This window comes from Theobroma cacao, chromosome 1 (genome assembly GCF_053813885.1).
Source record: "Theobroma cacao isolate CCN51 chromosome 1, ASM5381388v1, whole genome shotgun sequence".
In the NCBI taxonomy this organism is placed as follows: domain Eukaryota; kingdom Viridiplantae; phylum Streptophyta; class Magnoliopsida; order Malvales; family Malvaceae; genus Theobroma; species Theobroma cacao.
Genome location: NC_142639.1, coordinates 4,787,857 through 4,801,090, shown reverse-complemented (window position 1 = coordinate 4,801,090; position 13,234 = coordinate 4,787,857). Strand labels below are relative to the sequence as shown.

General features: G+C 31.4%; 3 protein-coding genes across 4 annotated transcripts; 2 read left to right on the top strand and 1 right to left on the bottom strand.

The window, feature by feature from the left end:
- Positions 1-2,884, bottom strand: LOC18611489 (bet1-like protein At4g14600). The gene is made up of 4 exons (XM_007047765.3): positions 2,773-2,884; positions 2,557-2,680; positions 713-769; positions 1-382 (listed from the first exon to the last, which is right to left on the bottom strand). Exons 1-4 carry the CDS (start codon positions 2,793-2,795, stop codon positions 221-223), a joined length of 366 nt encoding a protein of 121 aa, XP_007047827.1. The 5' UTR covers positions 2,796-2,884; the 3' UTR covers positions 1-220.
- Positions 2,885-5,566: 2,682 nt separating this feature from the next.
- LOC18611488 (uncharacterized) lies at positions 5,567-7,865 on the top strand. Its single transcript, XM_007047764.3, has 5 exons — positions 5,567-6,023; positions 6,126-6,224; positions 6,316-6,502; positions 7,440-7,547; positions 7,622-7,865. Exons 1-5 carry the CDS (start codon positions 5,808-5,810, stop codon positions 7,693-7,695), a joined length of 684 nt encoding a protein of 227 aa, XP_007047826.3. The 5' UTR covers positions 5,567-5,807; the 3' UTR covers positions 7,696-7,865.
- Positions 7,866-8,530: 665 nt separating this feature from the next.
- LOC18611487 (uncharacterized) lies at positions 8,531-11,666 on the top strand. Of its 2 annotated transcripts, none has more exons than XM_018114653.2 (6): positions 8,531-9,035; positions 9,186-9,278; positions 9,360-9,401; positions 9,498-9,642; positions 11,066-11,159; positions 11,305-11,666. In XM_018114653.2, the coding sequence occupies exons 1-6, from the start codon at positions 8,814-8,816 to the stop codon at positions 11,306-11,308; spliced, it is 600 nt and encodes a 199-aa protein (XP_017970142.2). In that variant the 5' UTR covers positions 8,531-8,813; the 3' UTR covers positions 11,309-11,666. The 2 variants fall into 2 exon arrangements, with proteins under 2 accessions (XP_017970142.2, XP_007047825.2); XM_007047763.3 differs by having other exon boundaries at positions 8,547-9,035; positions 11,058-11,159.
- Positions 11,667-13,234: the final 1,568 nt, after the last annotated feature.

Genomic DNA, 13,234 nt, shown 5'->3' with positions numbered 1-13,234 from the left:
TGAGAGTAAATCTAGTGGACAAGCTTCAATGATCATATACCCAAAAAGAGGTTAAACAAGAATTCTTCCCGTCAGGGAACAACATTACAGTAACAACTACGATGAAGGCTCCGATTAGCAAATCATCAAGGTAGTGGCAAAATACCTAGGTATGCATTGACATTCACGAGGTAGCCTCGAGTCACTACTTGGCAGTAAACAGCCAATAGTTAGCCAGTTTTCATCTCTTGAAGTGCTTTGACCATAAGTAGACTATGGTGAAACATGCGAGACCAAAGATTATCACTTGCAAAATATGATTTGATCTCTGCTGAGCCACTGTTCTGTTCAACCTCTTCATGCCATTTTTTACTCCTGCCTGAGCTCTGCTCATTAGCATTTGCTGTAGCAAGAAACAAAATAGTGACTTGTTAGAAGTAGTCGGTTCTTGACTTTATGAAAGGCACTTTGTGTGGCAAACCGTCACTCCAAAATCCAAAAGCCTTAAATAGAAAGATAGGCTGATAATACTAATTGAACCTAGGAAGTCCAATGGTTGACAGAGATCTGAAAATATTATTTACGAAAAAGATTAATGCACACCCCAAATTTCTAGTGCTTACTAAGATTTTGATGGACCATAAAATGTTCTTTAATTTTGTTTTTTTTTTTGTTCATTTTTTCTTTGAAAAAAAGGAAAAGTAGATAAGGGGCAAGTCAGGCAAGTATTCACCAAATCAGAGACAATGTCATTCTGAATCCGTGCTTCAGTTTCTATCTCTTGAGCAACCTGTGGATCAACACTTTGAGTAAGAGTTCAAAGTACATAAACAAAAAAACTCTTTTGAAACAGAGAACTGAAGGGAAAAGAAAATAATCAGATATACATAGTTTCATTTGACCGAGAAAAATGTAAGTACTAATTAAAGAAGTAGCTAATATTAGAAGCCATAATGCAAGCAGTGGTTTTGCAAGTTAAGTATAAAAATTCACAGTGAAAATGAATAACAATAGAAGTTTTCACTATCATGCATTTGCAGAGCTTTTACATAGTAAAAAATCCAACTTTCTTGGCTGCCCTTTTCTTATTACCTCTTGGTAACAACATTTTGAAGCAGATTCAAAATTTCCATTCTTGTGAAAGCACCAAATCAAACAAAATGCTGCCATATTTTTCAATGAACTCAAGAGTGCGGATGACAATCAAACAGGAAGAGAAGCTGTTTAATGAGAGATGATAGGACATTTTAATTTCAAAAAGGATAAAATATTTGCAACTTCATAAACAATGAAGCACCAACAACGTAAAGATTAATGTTCACAGAACCATCTTCATTATCTTTGATCTAGCAGTGATAGGAATATATGCTCAATAGGGATAGGTCAAGCAGAAGGGAGCAGAGACAGGGGTTTGAATGAAGTAAAAGTGGAAAAAGCATGTCTGGACCTCTAAGATTGTGTGGTAATAAGAGCTGTGAATTCAATCCATGCCATGTTCAAGTAGCTGTAGAAGTTTTAGAACAGATTCAAAGAATGCCGCTAAGATGCTTCAACAAAATGACAACAGCTATGGAAGACATGAAAACTCTTTCACAAGATAAATAAGCTAGTACATAGTTTAGCTTATCATTGTTAAAGATGAGTGCTGGAAACTAAAGCTTTTGCTGAATTTTGCCCCGGATTTCATGAAAAAAACAGGCAGTTTTATCTCCTTGTGATGCTTGAAGAGTTGAATAGGTTGATTGTCAAGGATGCTATGGGCTATAATTTCTTCAAATGTTTTTCTTCCTTCGAGTTGATTCATTCACCCAAAAGAAAAAAAGAGCATTTAGAGTTTTGTTCCAGCTGCATTTTCCTTCAGAAGTTCAATCTACATGGCAAACATGGAGGAGTAAACCTGAGGCAACTGCAATTTCAGTCATTTGACAAACACATTGACAATTCTTCTTTTTCTTAAATGACTAGTGTAATGGAAAATCTAGGGTGCATCCAAATGCTCATACGTCAAACAAAGGTCAAAATAAATCCCAATTATGTTTTTAGCCAAAAAAAAAAATTACATTAAGCGCCTGTTGTCACTTAGCAGCAACTAATTACCCCATATAAAAGCACCAGCAGGAAGATGCACAGTTTACAGTATAAGACTGCAGACAACGAGATTTACAAAGTACAAACAACATAACTAACTTGAAGCTGCATTGCTGCAAGCTAGCAAAGCTAAGCGTGTAAAATTACGGCTAGTAAGAGATATTAAAAGCATTTTTGCACTCTTAATTCAAAGATTGGTAATGAAATATCTAGCAAAGATAATTCGAAAACAATTATTCAACATTGTATCTTTTTCACTCTTTTACCCAAAAACCATATCTTTTTTCAATAAATTTCCATCTCTATCCCATTTTCTAGAGCCTAAAAGAGTTTCTAATCATTAAAAAGCAAAAACCCATTGATTCAAAAAAAAAAAAAACCCAGATTTCATTTTGCAAAAAAAATTCTTAACCAAGCAAATACAACAAAGAAAAAAAAAGAAAATCCCCACAAACTCAATTTCAATAAGAAAAAAAAAAGTTAACTTACGTGTTTGAGCTGCGTAACTTGTTTGTGCAGACCCGAAATTTCTTCGTCTAAATCAGCATGAAGTGGATCAATCCTCAATTGGATCTCATCGGAATTAGCCACGGGTCTAGCGCTAAGGCCCTGGCTGTTAATGGCCAAAAAGAAATCTGATAATAAAGTAAAAAAAATGGAAAAAGGAAATGAAATAATTTGAGATTCAGATAAGATTTTGAGTACCTTGATCTGTAAGGATTTGCCATCTGAGGGAATCGCTCTCCACTGAAACAGAAGAGTTCTGTCAAAAAGCTCCACGCCTGCTTAACTTATAGGTAACGGTCTACGTTTTAACCGACAGCCCAAATAAGTTTAAATGTTTAATACTTAGTCGACGGCCCATGAAGAAAGAGAGTGTCCAGGGCTAAACTTTGTAAACTGGGCCAACTGGCCCAACTTTGGGCCTTCTAGTATGGGCTACGGTTTGTCACAACACCTTCAAAAAAGCCGTGTGTGGGAACAGATTTGCCTATTTTGGTTTCAAGCATGGAGGGAAAGGGGCATTGATTGATGGTTAGGTCAAAGTTGAGTTGTTGGCGTATCTTTTATTACTCCTTTTTTTTTTATTAATTATTGAATAAAATAATGAGTTAAGTAATCTTAATTAAAACGCACGAGATGCATTGTCTTGTTAATTTTTTGCTGGTTCAAATAGCTAAATAAATTCAAATTGGTGCTTATTAAATTTGATCCAATAAATAGGGAGGGTCGTGAAGCAAAGTCCAACCCTTCCCTACCCTTTGAGCTAGCTTAGCCAGAACACTCTACGCATCAACTTCGACTATCTTCCATTCCCCCTTTCTTCATTTCATCATCCAAGAATGTTGCAAAAGGATGATTGTTTTGCCAAAAAGATGTTTATAATTATAATTGTAATAAAAAAGGAACTTATTGCCAAAAAAAGGTATACCTTTTGTAGAAAATCTCTTTATCTTGTGAACAAAAATACCATACCAATAATTGTATTCTCAAGTGAAGGTCATCATGGCTGCGGTAATTCAACATTGAGATTGAGAAATTTTGTCCATTGAAATCCAATTTGAGAAAGGAGACAAAATGTTTGAAAATTGTAACTCTTCTTTTGCCAGGAAAAAACAAATCCCAGTTGCTCTGAAATTGAGTATATAGTTGGGTTTGAGAATCTTATTTTATTTTAAATATTAATAAATTACATATTGTTTTCCTCATCTCAAATTGAGATTGTCAAATCAAATAGAGGCAACCGCTGCCTTCATTAGACCCATCGGGCCAACACCAACCCACATTTAGTCGTCGCGAAAGTTCCACCATATTGAATTTCTGATAATAATATCGGGAGCCAAGTTTGAAAGGTCAAAGCTTTGAAAAAGTAAGCTGACTGCTACAGCATTTTCGTCACCTCTGCAATGCCCTCCTCTCCATTTCATAAATATTTTAATAAGCTTAAACCTTAAAATAAAACACTCCTTTTTGACTTCTATTATAATATATTTGATTAGTAAAATAAATAAATAAAAAAAATAATTATTATTTAAGAATAAAATAAAATAGATATTTTTTAGTTTAATATGACAAATGAAATAAGTTATGAATAATTATTGTTACTTATTGTAATGTTTGATTGGTAAGAATAACTTTAAAATAAGAGAAGCATAAAAAAATAAAATATTTTTTATTATATATATGATTATTTTATTTTATTTTATTTTTTAAATATTAATATTTTATTTATAACATAATCATTAATATTATAAAATACTAATTTTTAATTTTTAATTTAAATGTTATTATGATTATTTATTTTTAAATTATTTTTAAATATTAATAATTTATAATTTATTTAAAATGTTAAAAAGTTATAGTTTAAATATTAATATTTTATTTATACTTTAACCATTAATATTAAGAATAATAATATTTAATTTATAATTTAAATGTTATTATGATTATTTATTTTTATTTTATTTTATTTTTAAATATTAATACTTTATCATTTAAATATTAACATTTTATTTATAAATTATTTATTATTTTTTAAAAATATGAATATTTTATTTATAGTTTAAATGTTATTATGATTATTTATTTTTATCTTTTAAATATTAATAATTTATAGTTTTTTAATTTTTAATAATTTATTATTTAAGTATTAATATTTTATTTATAATTTAATCATTAATATTATAAAATACTACTACTTTATTTATAATTTGAATATTATTATGATTATTTATTTTTATTTTATTTTTTAAATATTAATAATGGGTAATTTAATTTATAATTTAAATATTATTATGATTAAACTATTAATACTTTTAATTAATTTTTAAATTCAAAATATTTTATAATATATAATTAAAACTTTTTTCTTATAATAAGATTTATTTTTTCTCTGTTTGCATTTTTTATTTTTAATTTATATTTTCACTTAATAGTTTAAAAATTAATATTTTATTTATAAATTAAATATATTATAATTAAAATATAAAAATATTAATAATTTTTTAATTGTTAATTTAAAATATTAATTTTATAAGTTTAAGTTTGTAATTTTTGAAAGTAAATAAAAACATTTTAATCTAAAATGTTTAAACTTTATTCCCATGTGTGTGGAAGGTGGTATTAACTATTCTAAGCTTTTATCAAATTTTGAGAAATAGTCATTCCTTTTCAAATGGCTAGTCCTCTAAAAGCAAACCAAATGAAGAGATGAAATTTTACAAGGAATAGAGAGAAAATTGCTTAGCCATTTCCCCGACCAAACATAATGTTAGTGCTTTATTTATATCATTTTCACCCAGACATTTTCTTTGACCCTTATTTGTCTTCACGCAAACCCTTGAACAAAAAGAGTTTACTTCGTCAATTAGAAGGCAGCTTTATGACTGTTATGAGTTTAATTTAAGATTTTAAGGTAAGAAATAATTTAACCATAGTCCCTTGTTCTTGGGTTTGGTTATAGTATTTCTTTGACTCTGTTTCATCTCATTGTAAATTTTCTCCTATGGTTTTTCCCTCCCTAGAGAACCCCAAATGCTTTAAAATCCCCAGCCCAACTACCGCTACCATTTGAAAGAAGTTTGGCAATCTTATTTATTGGTTGCCTGAGCTTATAGACCGCACCTCATCATCCTCGTTAGAGTGGAGATAGATCAACTCGGCTTTGAATAATCAACCACAGTGAGCTGCACCAACCATCCGAGGCTGCCCTCAAGTTTTAACAACAGGGATTCTGAAAAATGGGAAGCCAAGTACAGAGAAAACCCAGAATTCTGTGCCTCCATGGATTCAGGACAAGCGCTGAAATTCTCAAAAAACTGGTCCTTCGATGGCCTGCAACCGTGCTTGAAAAGCTGGATCTTGTTTTCCTTGATGGCCCATATCCTGCCCAAGGGAAGTCTGCTGTTGAAGGCTTTTTTGATCCTCCTTATTATGAGTGGTTCCAAGCCAACCAGGTAGGAGAGTTTCCCATAAATTACAGTTCAAGTCTAGTTTTTCTTTTGACCAACAAGCTTATAATCAAATCTTTTTTTTTTTTTTTGGCTTTTACCATGTAGGATTACACTGAGTATACAAATTTTGAAGAATGTCTTGCGTTTATTGAAGACTATATGATAAAGAATGGTCCATTTGATGGTTTGATGGGCTTCTCCCAGGTGGGGTGTGCTTGAATTATCTTAACAAAGTCTTGCAAATTCAACTCTTGTGGAATGAATGGATCTGAGTACGGTTTCTGATGAATTTCAGGGAGCAGTTTTATCAGCTGCCTTGCCTGGGATGCAGAGAGATGGTGTAGCCCTTACCAAAGTTCCAAAAATCAAGTTTCTGATATTAATATCAGGAGCCAAGTTTGGAGGATCAAAGTTTGGACACCATAAGCTGTCTACTACTGCATTTTCATCACCTCTCGAATGCCCTTCTCTCCATATCATAGGTATTTTAATACCATTCCAGAGGCTTGGTACCTATTCAAAGCTTTCAATTGCCAGGGCCGGCCCTTGGTAAAGCCACCCAAACAAGGGCTTTGGCCCCTAATTTGGAGAGGCTTTATAATTTATAATATAATTTATTATATTAAAAATATATAAAAATAAAAAATAATTAATAAAATTACATATTTTTTATTTTTATTATATATTTAATAAATATTAATTTTTTATTATTTTTCAATTTTTAAAATATTATATTATTCCAAATCAACTAACAGTCATATGTTTTTAATCATCTCTAATAATTATTTTTTTTTCATTTATTTTTTTTTATTTTCAATCAACATATTTAATGATTTCTAACAATTATTTTTTCTCCTATATATAAAACCAATTATTTCTTTTTCAATGTATAACATTTACTTTTAAATTCTTCTTTTCCCATTTACTTTTTCTTCTTTCTTTTTTTAACTTCAATTTTCCTCCAAAAAATACATAAGAAGTCCATTATGTTATTATCTTTATAAAGTCGTGAACCTTATTTGCGGTTTGTAATAAGCATTCAACAATTAGATACTATTATTCTAATATTTACAGATTTTTTTTATTTTTAATTTATATTATATTATTATATTATTTTTATTTTATGTGATAATTGATTTATTTGAATTAAAAATTTTGATTATTGATTTTATATTAACTATTTAAAAAATATAAAAATTTTATATCTTAAAAAGTAAGAAGAATAAAAATTTAATAATTTTTTTAATTTTAATAATAAAAGACTTCATTAAATATTTCACTTGCACTCTACTTATAGCTGATGAAAACACTGCAAATGTAAATAAATGTTCTGATAAGGTCTTGGATAAGTTTCACACATATCTTGGTAGAAGCAATCTTGGGGCCATGCACAATACTGACTAAAACATGGGTTTGCAGGTGAAATGGACACCACGAACACGAAGCCGGAGTCAACTGCTCTCCTGGAATCCTTTGTGGATCCTTTTGTGATCAATCATCCCAAGGGGCACACAGTTCCAAAACTAGGTAGTACATGGACAAGCATGTTAGAGTAATAGTTTTTCTTAGTTCTAATTTTAACTCCTTTTCCCAATCCCCAGATGAGAAAAGCACGGAGGTGATGCTTCGCTTCATTGAGAGGATTCAGAAGACTATGCCAACAGATGAGGAATAGATCTGCCTAAATGCAGAACCTAACCAGTTATATTGCAAATAATATGATTTTGGTGACGTGGCAATGCTAGTCATTAAACCAAATCACCACGTTCATGATGAATCAATGTCACATGGGTGGTCGAAATTCCGATGGAGATATTAATCCAAGTTATAATGCTCTTTTTCTTCCATTGGTTTTCATTTTTACAATGCTTATTAGTGAAAAAATTTAGATTAACCCACTCTAGTTTGGAGGCCATCCAATTTGGTCCTAAAACAGATTTCAAAATAGACCTAAACAACAGACAAAATGAAGCCAAGAAAAGCTGAGTCAAAGCCAAGAAATATTTTGATGCAGCCAATGCAAGGATTTTCAATTACTTTTAATGACAAAAAGTCTCACCGCAGATCCATATCAACACCATCAGTGGCTTAAATCAACTATTTAATTTGATTGTGCAGAAATATAAAATGCTAGAAGTATGAAAATATGATTTTTCACAAATTCAACTACATGCATGGACATGAACATTTAACCCAACTACAAACTAAATCCTGACTCAACCCTCACCACAAAAAGCACATAAAAAGTATAGCAGTAGTATCGACTGAACTGTCAATGCGCATATCAGATCAAGGCATCGACTACCTGTCTACCCCCGCATATTTTTGGTTTGGTCGTTATTCCTAAATCTCTGCAGCCGGTAGAATTTAGCTGAACTGGTCAATAATCTGTCCTACTTTCACTTCAATATCTCAGCTACAATGTGGGTAATTGAATCCATAAATCAGGATATAAATGAACGTGAATTGCTCAAAAAAGCTTCTATAATCTCTTCTTTCTTTTCTATTGTTTTCCTAGAAAGTGTCAAGTCCTCCAGAGATCAACAGCGGGCTTGAAAGGAAAAATAAGATCCTAGAATATGCACGTGCTGAAAAAGCCCAGTGGCCTCCGACTCCATGATGAAGCGGACACTGAAATTTTATATTCAATTCCGTGCCAAAACAAAATTCTAGGCCAACCCAACAACTTCATTCTCATGGAAGGGAATTCTGTGAATGAAGCCCCTCAAGGCGTCAATTATTTCTTATCATAAACATTAAATTTACCTCACGAATAGTAGGAAAGAAGAGGAGATGCTGGGAAGTCAAATGCGGAGGAGGAAACCCAGAATTCTATGCCTCCATGGATTCAGAACAAGCGGTGAAATCCTGAAGAAAATGATCGGAAAATGGCCAGCTGCCGTGCTCGAAAACTTTGATTTTGATTTTCCTGACGCCCCATTCCCTGCCAAAGGGAAATCTGACGTTGAAGGCCTTTATGGCCCTCCCTATTTTGAATGGTATCAAGTCAATGAGGTTTGATCATTCAGCTTAATACCTAATAATCATTGCAAATTTTCTTTACGCTCTAGCATACAACAGCAGTTATTTTTTATATTTTTTAGACCATTTTGATGATAAAATAGTTTGGAGAATTGGAATTTTATTTCTTTTTCCTTTCTTCAGGTGGAGTGTTCAAATTTTGAGGAGTGTATTGCATATATAGAGGATTATATGGTTAAGCATGGTCCCTTTGATGGCCTACTGGGGTTTTCCCAGGTAAAATTATTTGAAACTTGAAATCTTGTAAAAAGCTCCTTTTTCTTAAAATTAATAGTTGGCCAAGTTCATGGATTTCAGGGCGGAATGCTAGCAGCTGTATTGCCTTGGATGCAAAGAGAGGTCTGTCAGAGAAGCAAGAAAAGTTTTTTGAAATTTCTGTGAGAATCAGGATAATGATATTTGTAAATGACTGGAGTCGTTGATTTCTGATTACAGGGTGTTGCTTTCACAAAAGTGCCAAAGATAAAGTTTCTGATCATTATATCAGGGTTTAAACTTCGAGAATTGAAGCATGGGCCGCCTAAGTTGCTTGTTAATGCATTTTCAGCTCCAGTTGCGTGCCCTTCTCTCCACTTGATCGGTAAGCTGAGGACTAATACTTGCTTCATTGTCTACTACAATTCACTAGGAGACAGGATCACCATCTTGATATTTTGGCAATTCCTAGTTTGATAAATGTAAACATTCCAGGCCAATATGGGACTAGCTTCTGCAACTATTTCCTTTCAATGCTGATTTAACCCAACAGAATTTAGTTTGCCAATCTCCACAACCCTAAAGATAACCCCTTCTTTTTTAACTTGTGAATTGTAGTGGGCCTTTTCAGAAAGGCTATATAAGCAACATAAGATTGCTTGGGAACAGAATTTTGAAACCCATGTGCGACTATTCAAATCTCCTTTAGGATTTTATCCACTAAAACTTACCTGCATCAGAAGCTATGATTTTGACTGAACTAGAAGGGAGCCAAACAACAGAATCTTGATTGTTTTGGAGAATGTAAGAAGACATCACATAACACTGCTTGAATTTGAACTAGAGCTTAGATCATGCAGAGGGGCAAGAAGAATCATCTTTTTTTATTAGTCCAGGCAATTTTGAATGCTAATCCAAAGCAAAAAAGCTATAATATGTTTTTGTTGGTACTAATTTAGAAGCAGAGGACCTTCCAATGCTAGTTATGATACCACAAAAAAGTATAGTTGCTGCCCCAACTATGTGCTGATCAAGCATGAGTCCTAGCAACATCTCCTAGTTTTAGCAGTTTCTTTTTTAGGCAAACAGATTGTAAATCTGTATTAATCTTTAAAGATATATAGTAAATGAAGTCTTAAAGCATCTTAACACAACAAACCTTGGCATAAGCTTTCGAATTTTAGTCCTTCAGTTGAAGTTCTTAGGTTTAGATCATAGAATGCAAGAGATTTTTGTGGTTAAGTGATAGGCAAAGACCGCAAGCAGCCTAAACTGGGTCTGTCTAAGTAAAACGAGTCCATGCATTCCTCAAAATGCAATCTTTGTTGTTTCACTCCAGAAACCTTTTCAACTTTAGGATGACAAAGAAGCTTATGGTTTACCCTGGCTTACATTTTTATACTCTTTTATCTTAATTTCCACAGGAAAGTTGCACAAAAGTTTATTCTATCTCATTATGATCTTCTGGAAAAGTGAACAAATTAACTACATGGTTCAGAATGTAAAATCCACTCAATCACATTTTAGCTGCAAAAAATTTGTAATAGAATTGAATAATATTCTCAGAGCCTGACACTTTTAAGGTTCTATCCTAATATTTGCAGTTTTTACTCTTAGAAAATAAACTTAAACGCTTATTAGATGCAAATTTTCTTTCTGCATTCCTGATGATTGTTTGTTTATAAGTCGCATGTATAGTTTCTTTATATCTGACTTTTGATCCAAAAAAAAAAAAATTAAGGAGCTAGTGTTACCTGAAAATCTTCTATTATTGTCTGATAATGTCAAGTTGTTAATTAGGAGAAAAGGATTTCCTGAAGGAAGTGGGCTTTACGCTACTAAAATCATTTGTGAAGCCCTCTGTTATTCATCACTCGATGGGGCACACTGTACCAAAACTCGGTTAGTATTACTACTGGAAAATTTTACTGAAAAAAAAAAGAAAAAAAGAACTTTCTTCACCATTGCAATATGTTTCAACTCTCAAGGATCAAGGTCACAAATTCAGTAATCTAAATTCTCATGTCACCTTGTTCAATTGTGACAGATGAGAACGGCCAAGAGACTATGCTCAAGTTCATTGAGAAAATTCAAGAGATGTTTTCACAAGACCCATGGATTGCCTTAGGACCAAAGGCTGCATTATAGGTTGATCTTCTGTCTCAGTCCATATTTGACAAGAAAAAACAGAGTATATATAGGAATATAGATTTAAGCAGTGCAGGTACTTTAAGTTCTACTTGTCTCTGCTTCTTTTTCTTTTTTTTGCAAGCCTTATTTTTTAGGCTAATTTGTTGTAGAAATAGATCGTCATAGTATTGATCATTATTGATTCAGAAAGTATTGAAAAAGAGTTGAACCCTTTTGTTCCAGCTATTGGTTTTATTAAAGTCACGAGTTCAGAGTGCAGCTAGCCAGTTACAGCATTTGCAAAATATTTTTGGGTTTATGAACATAGTGGTCTTAGTCATCACTCAGCAGTTATGTTTAGGAAAGCAAGAATACGCTGCTTTGGAGCGTTATGTTCATTGATTAATTGTGCATGTGCTTAAGAAACCATCTAGGAAGTCATATTAATGATTAAATACTGTCAACAATCCCTTCAAGCATTCTTTTTATCATGGGATTTCCAAGGTAGACCACTACAACAAACAGAACCGGAGATTGCAATTTGCAAGGTAGGCCAGGGAAAGCGGTCCCAAAGCGAAAAAACTTTTACATTTGAAGCATGGATTTTTTTTTTTTTTGAAAAAGAGAAAACTTGTACGTATATAAAATGTTTATATGATGCATTGGTTGTTAATTTTTTCTTATAATACTCTATGGTTTTAAATTTAATCTTTTGAAAATTAATTGTCTTTTTATTTCCTAAATTAGTTTTTTGAAATATTTTTAAATTGAGAAAAATACGGTATTTTATTTTAAATTTATTAGGATAGTCTCTTAGTATTGGTTATTTTATTTTAAGCGGCAAGGAATAGAGTAAAAAAGTAATGAATAAAAATGCTCTTCATTAATTTTAAGAATTATCATATTATATAAAATACACTTTATTCATTTTTTACAATTTCTTTCTCTTTTTACCCAACTACTTCTCTGACTTAATTAAAATGAATTTAAAATAAAAAATTTAAATTTTAATTATAAATTATTAACATTTTAAACATAAAATAATAAAATTAATGTTTTAATTATAAATTATTAAAATATTAAGTGAAATATAAATTATTAATATTTTGCAAATTAAAATAAATAATCATATAAACATTTAATTAACAATTTATTGATATTTTAATAAATTATTACAATTATAAATATTTTAATTTAAAAATTAAGTATTTTAATGAATAATATTTTATCATTTTCACTTATTTATTAATTATTACTAAAATTAGTTCTACTAACTAAATATTAAAATAATTCATAGTTATTCATATTTTATTTTATCTTTACAAAATAATTATTTTATTTTTATTTTTTTTAATTAAACACATTCTTAAAATATGTTTGATGAGAAAAATGGAATAGCTATTCTCTTCTATTCTTAATCCTCTTTTAAAATTTTGTTTGATCGAAAAGAATGACTATTTCGAGAAAAAGGAAACAGCTATTACCAGATCCTCCCACAGTATTGACTGTTACCGAAGGTAAGCAACAGGTTAAAAATATTGATAGACAAAAATATCTTCTGTCAATTTTAAAAATATCATGCTATATTAATTATATTTTTTTCATTTCTCTCAACTTCTTTCTCTCTCTACCCATCTGCCTCTCTCCTTCTCTCACTGCATTTTCTGCACGGTCGAAAATAGCAGAAGGCGGTAGCAGCGGCAGTGGGAAGTAGCGGTTTTGGTATTTTCGCGGCTGGATTTGGCCGCGAGAGCTACTGATCTGGCATTCCCCTACCCTATCGGCGCTCCGTTGTGTTACCATATCATTTTTCCTTCTCTTTCTTTTTGTTGGCTTCTTCTTGTTTG

What these genes read in the sequence shown, in the direction of transcription:
- LOC18611488 (XM_007047764.3), top strand. Translation starts at nt 5,808, where the DNA reads ATGGGAAGCCAAGTACAGAGAAAACCCAGAATTCTGTGCCTCCATGGA. An exon ending in GTTTGATGGGCTTCTCCCAG is followed by an intron (nt 6,225 to 6,315) that starts GTGGGGTGTGCT and finishes GATGAATTTCAG; the next exon opens with GGAGCAGTTTTATCAGCTGC. An exon ending in GCACACAGTTCCAAAACTAG is followed by an intron (nt 7,548 to 7,621) that starts GTAGTACATGGA and finishes CCCAATCCCCAG; the next exon opens with ATGAGAAAAGCACGGAGGTG.
- LOC18611487 (XM_007047763.3), top strand. Translation starts at nt 8,814, where the DNA reads ATGCTGGGAAGTCAAATGCGGAGGAGGAAACCCAGAATTCTATGCCTC. An exon ending in AATGGTATCAAGTCAATGAG is followed by an intron (nt 9,036 to 9,185) that starts GTTTGATCATTC and finishes TCCTTTCTTCAG; the next exon opens with GTGGAGTGTTCAAATTTTGA. An exon ending in TGCCTTGGATGCAAAGAGAG is followed by an intron (nt 9,402 to 9,497) that starts GTCTGTCAGAGA and finishes TTCTGATTACAG; the next exon opens with GGTGTTGCTTTCACAAAAGT.
- LOC18611489 (XM_007047765.3), bottom strand. Translation starts at nt 2,795, where the DNA reads ATGGCAAATCCTTACAGATCAAG. An exon ending in GCAAATCCTTACAGATCAAG is followed by an intron (nt 2,681 to 2,772) that starts GTACTCAAAATC and finishes GGCCATTAACAG; the next exon opens with CCAGGGCCTTAGCGCTAGAC. An exon ending in ATGACATTGTCTCTGATTTG is followed by an intron (nt 383 to 712) that starts GTGAATACTTGC and finishes TTCTTGCTACAG; the next exon opens with CAAATGCTAATGAGCAGAGC.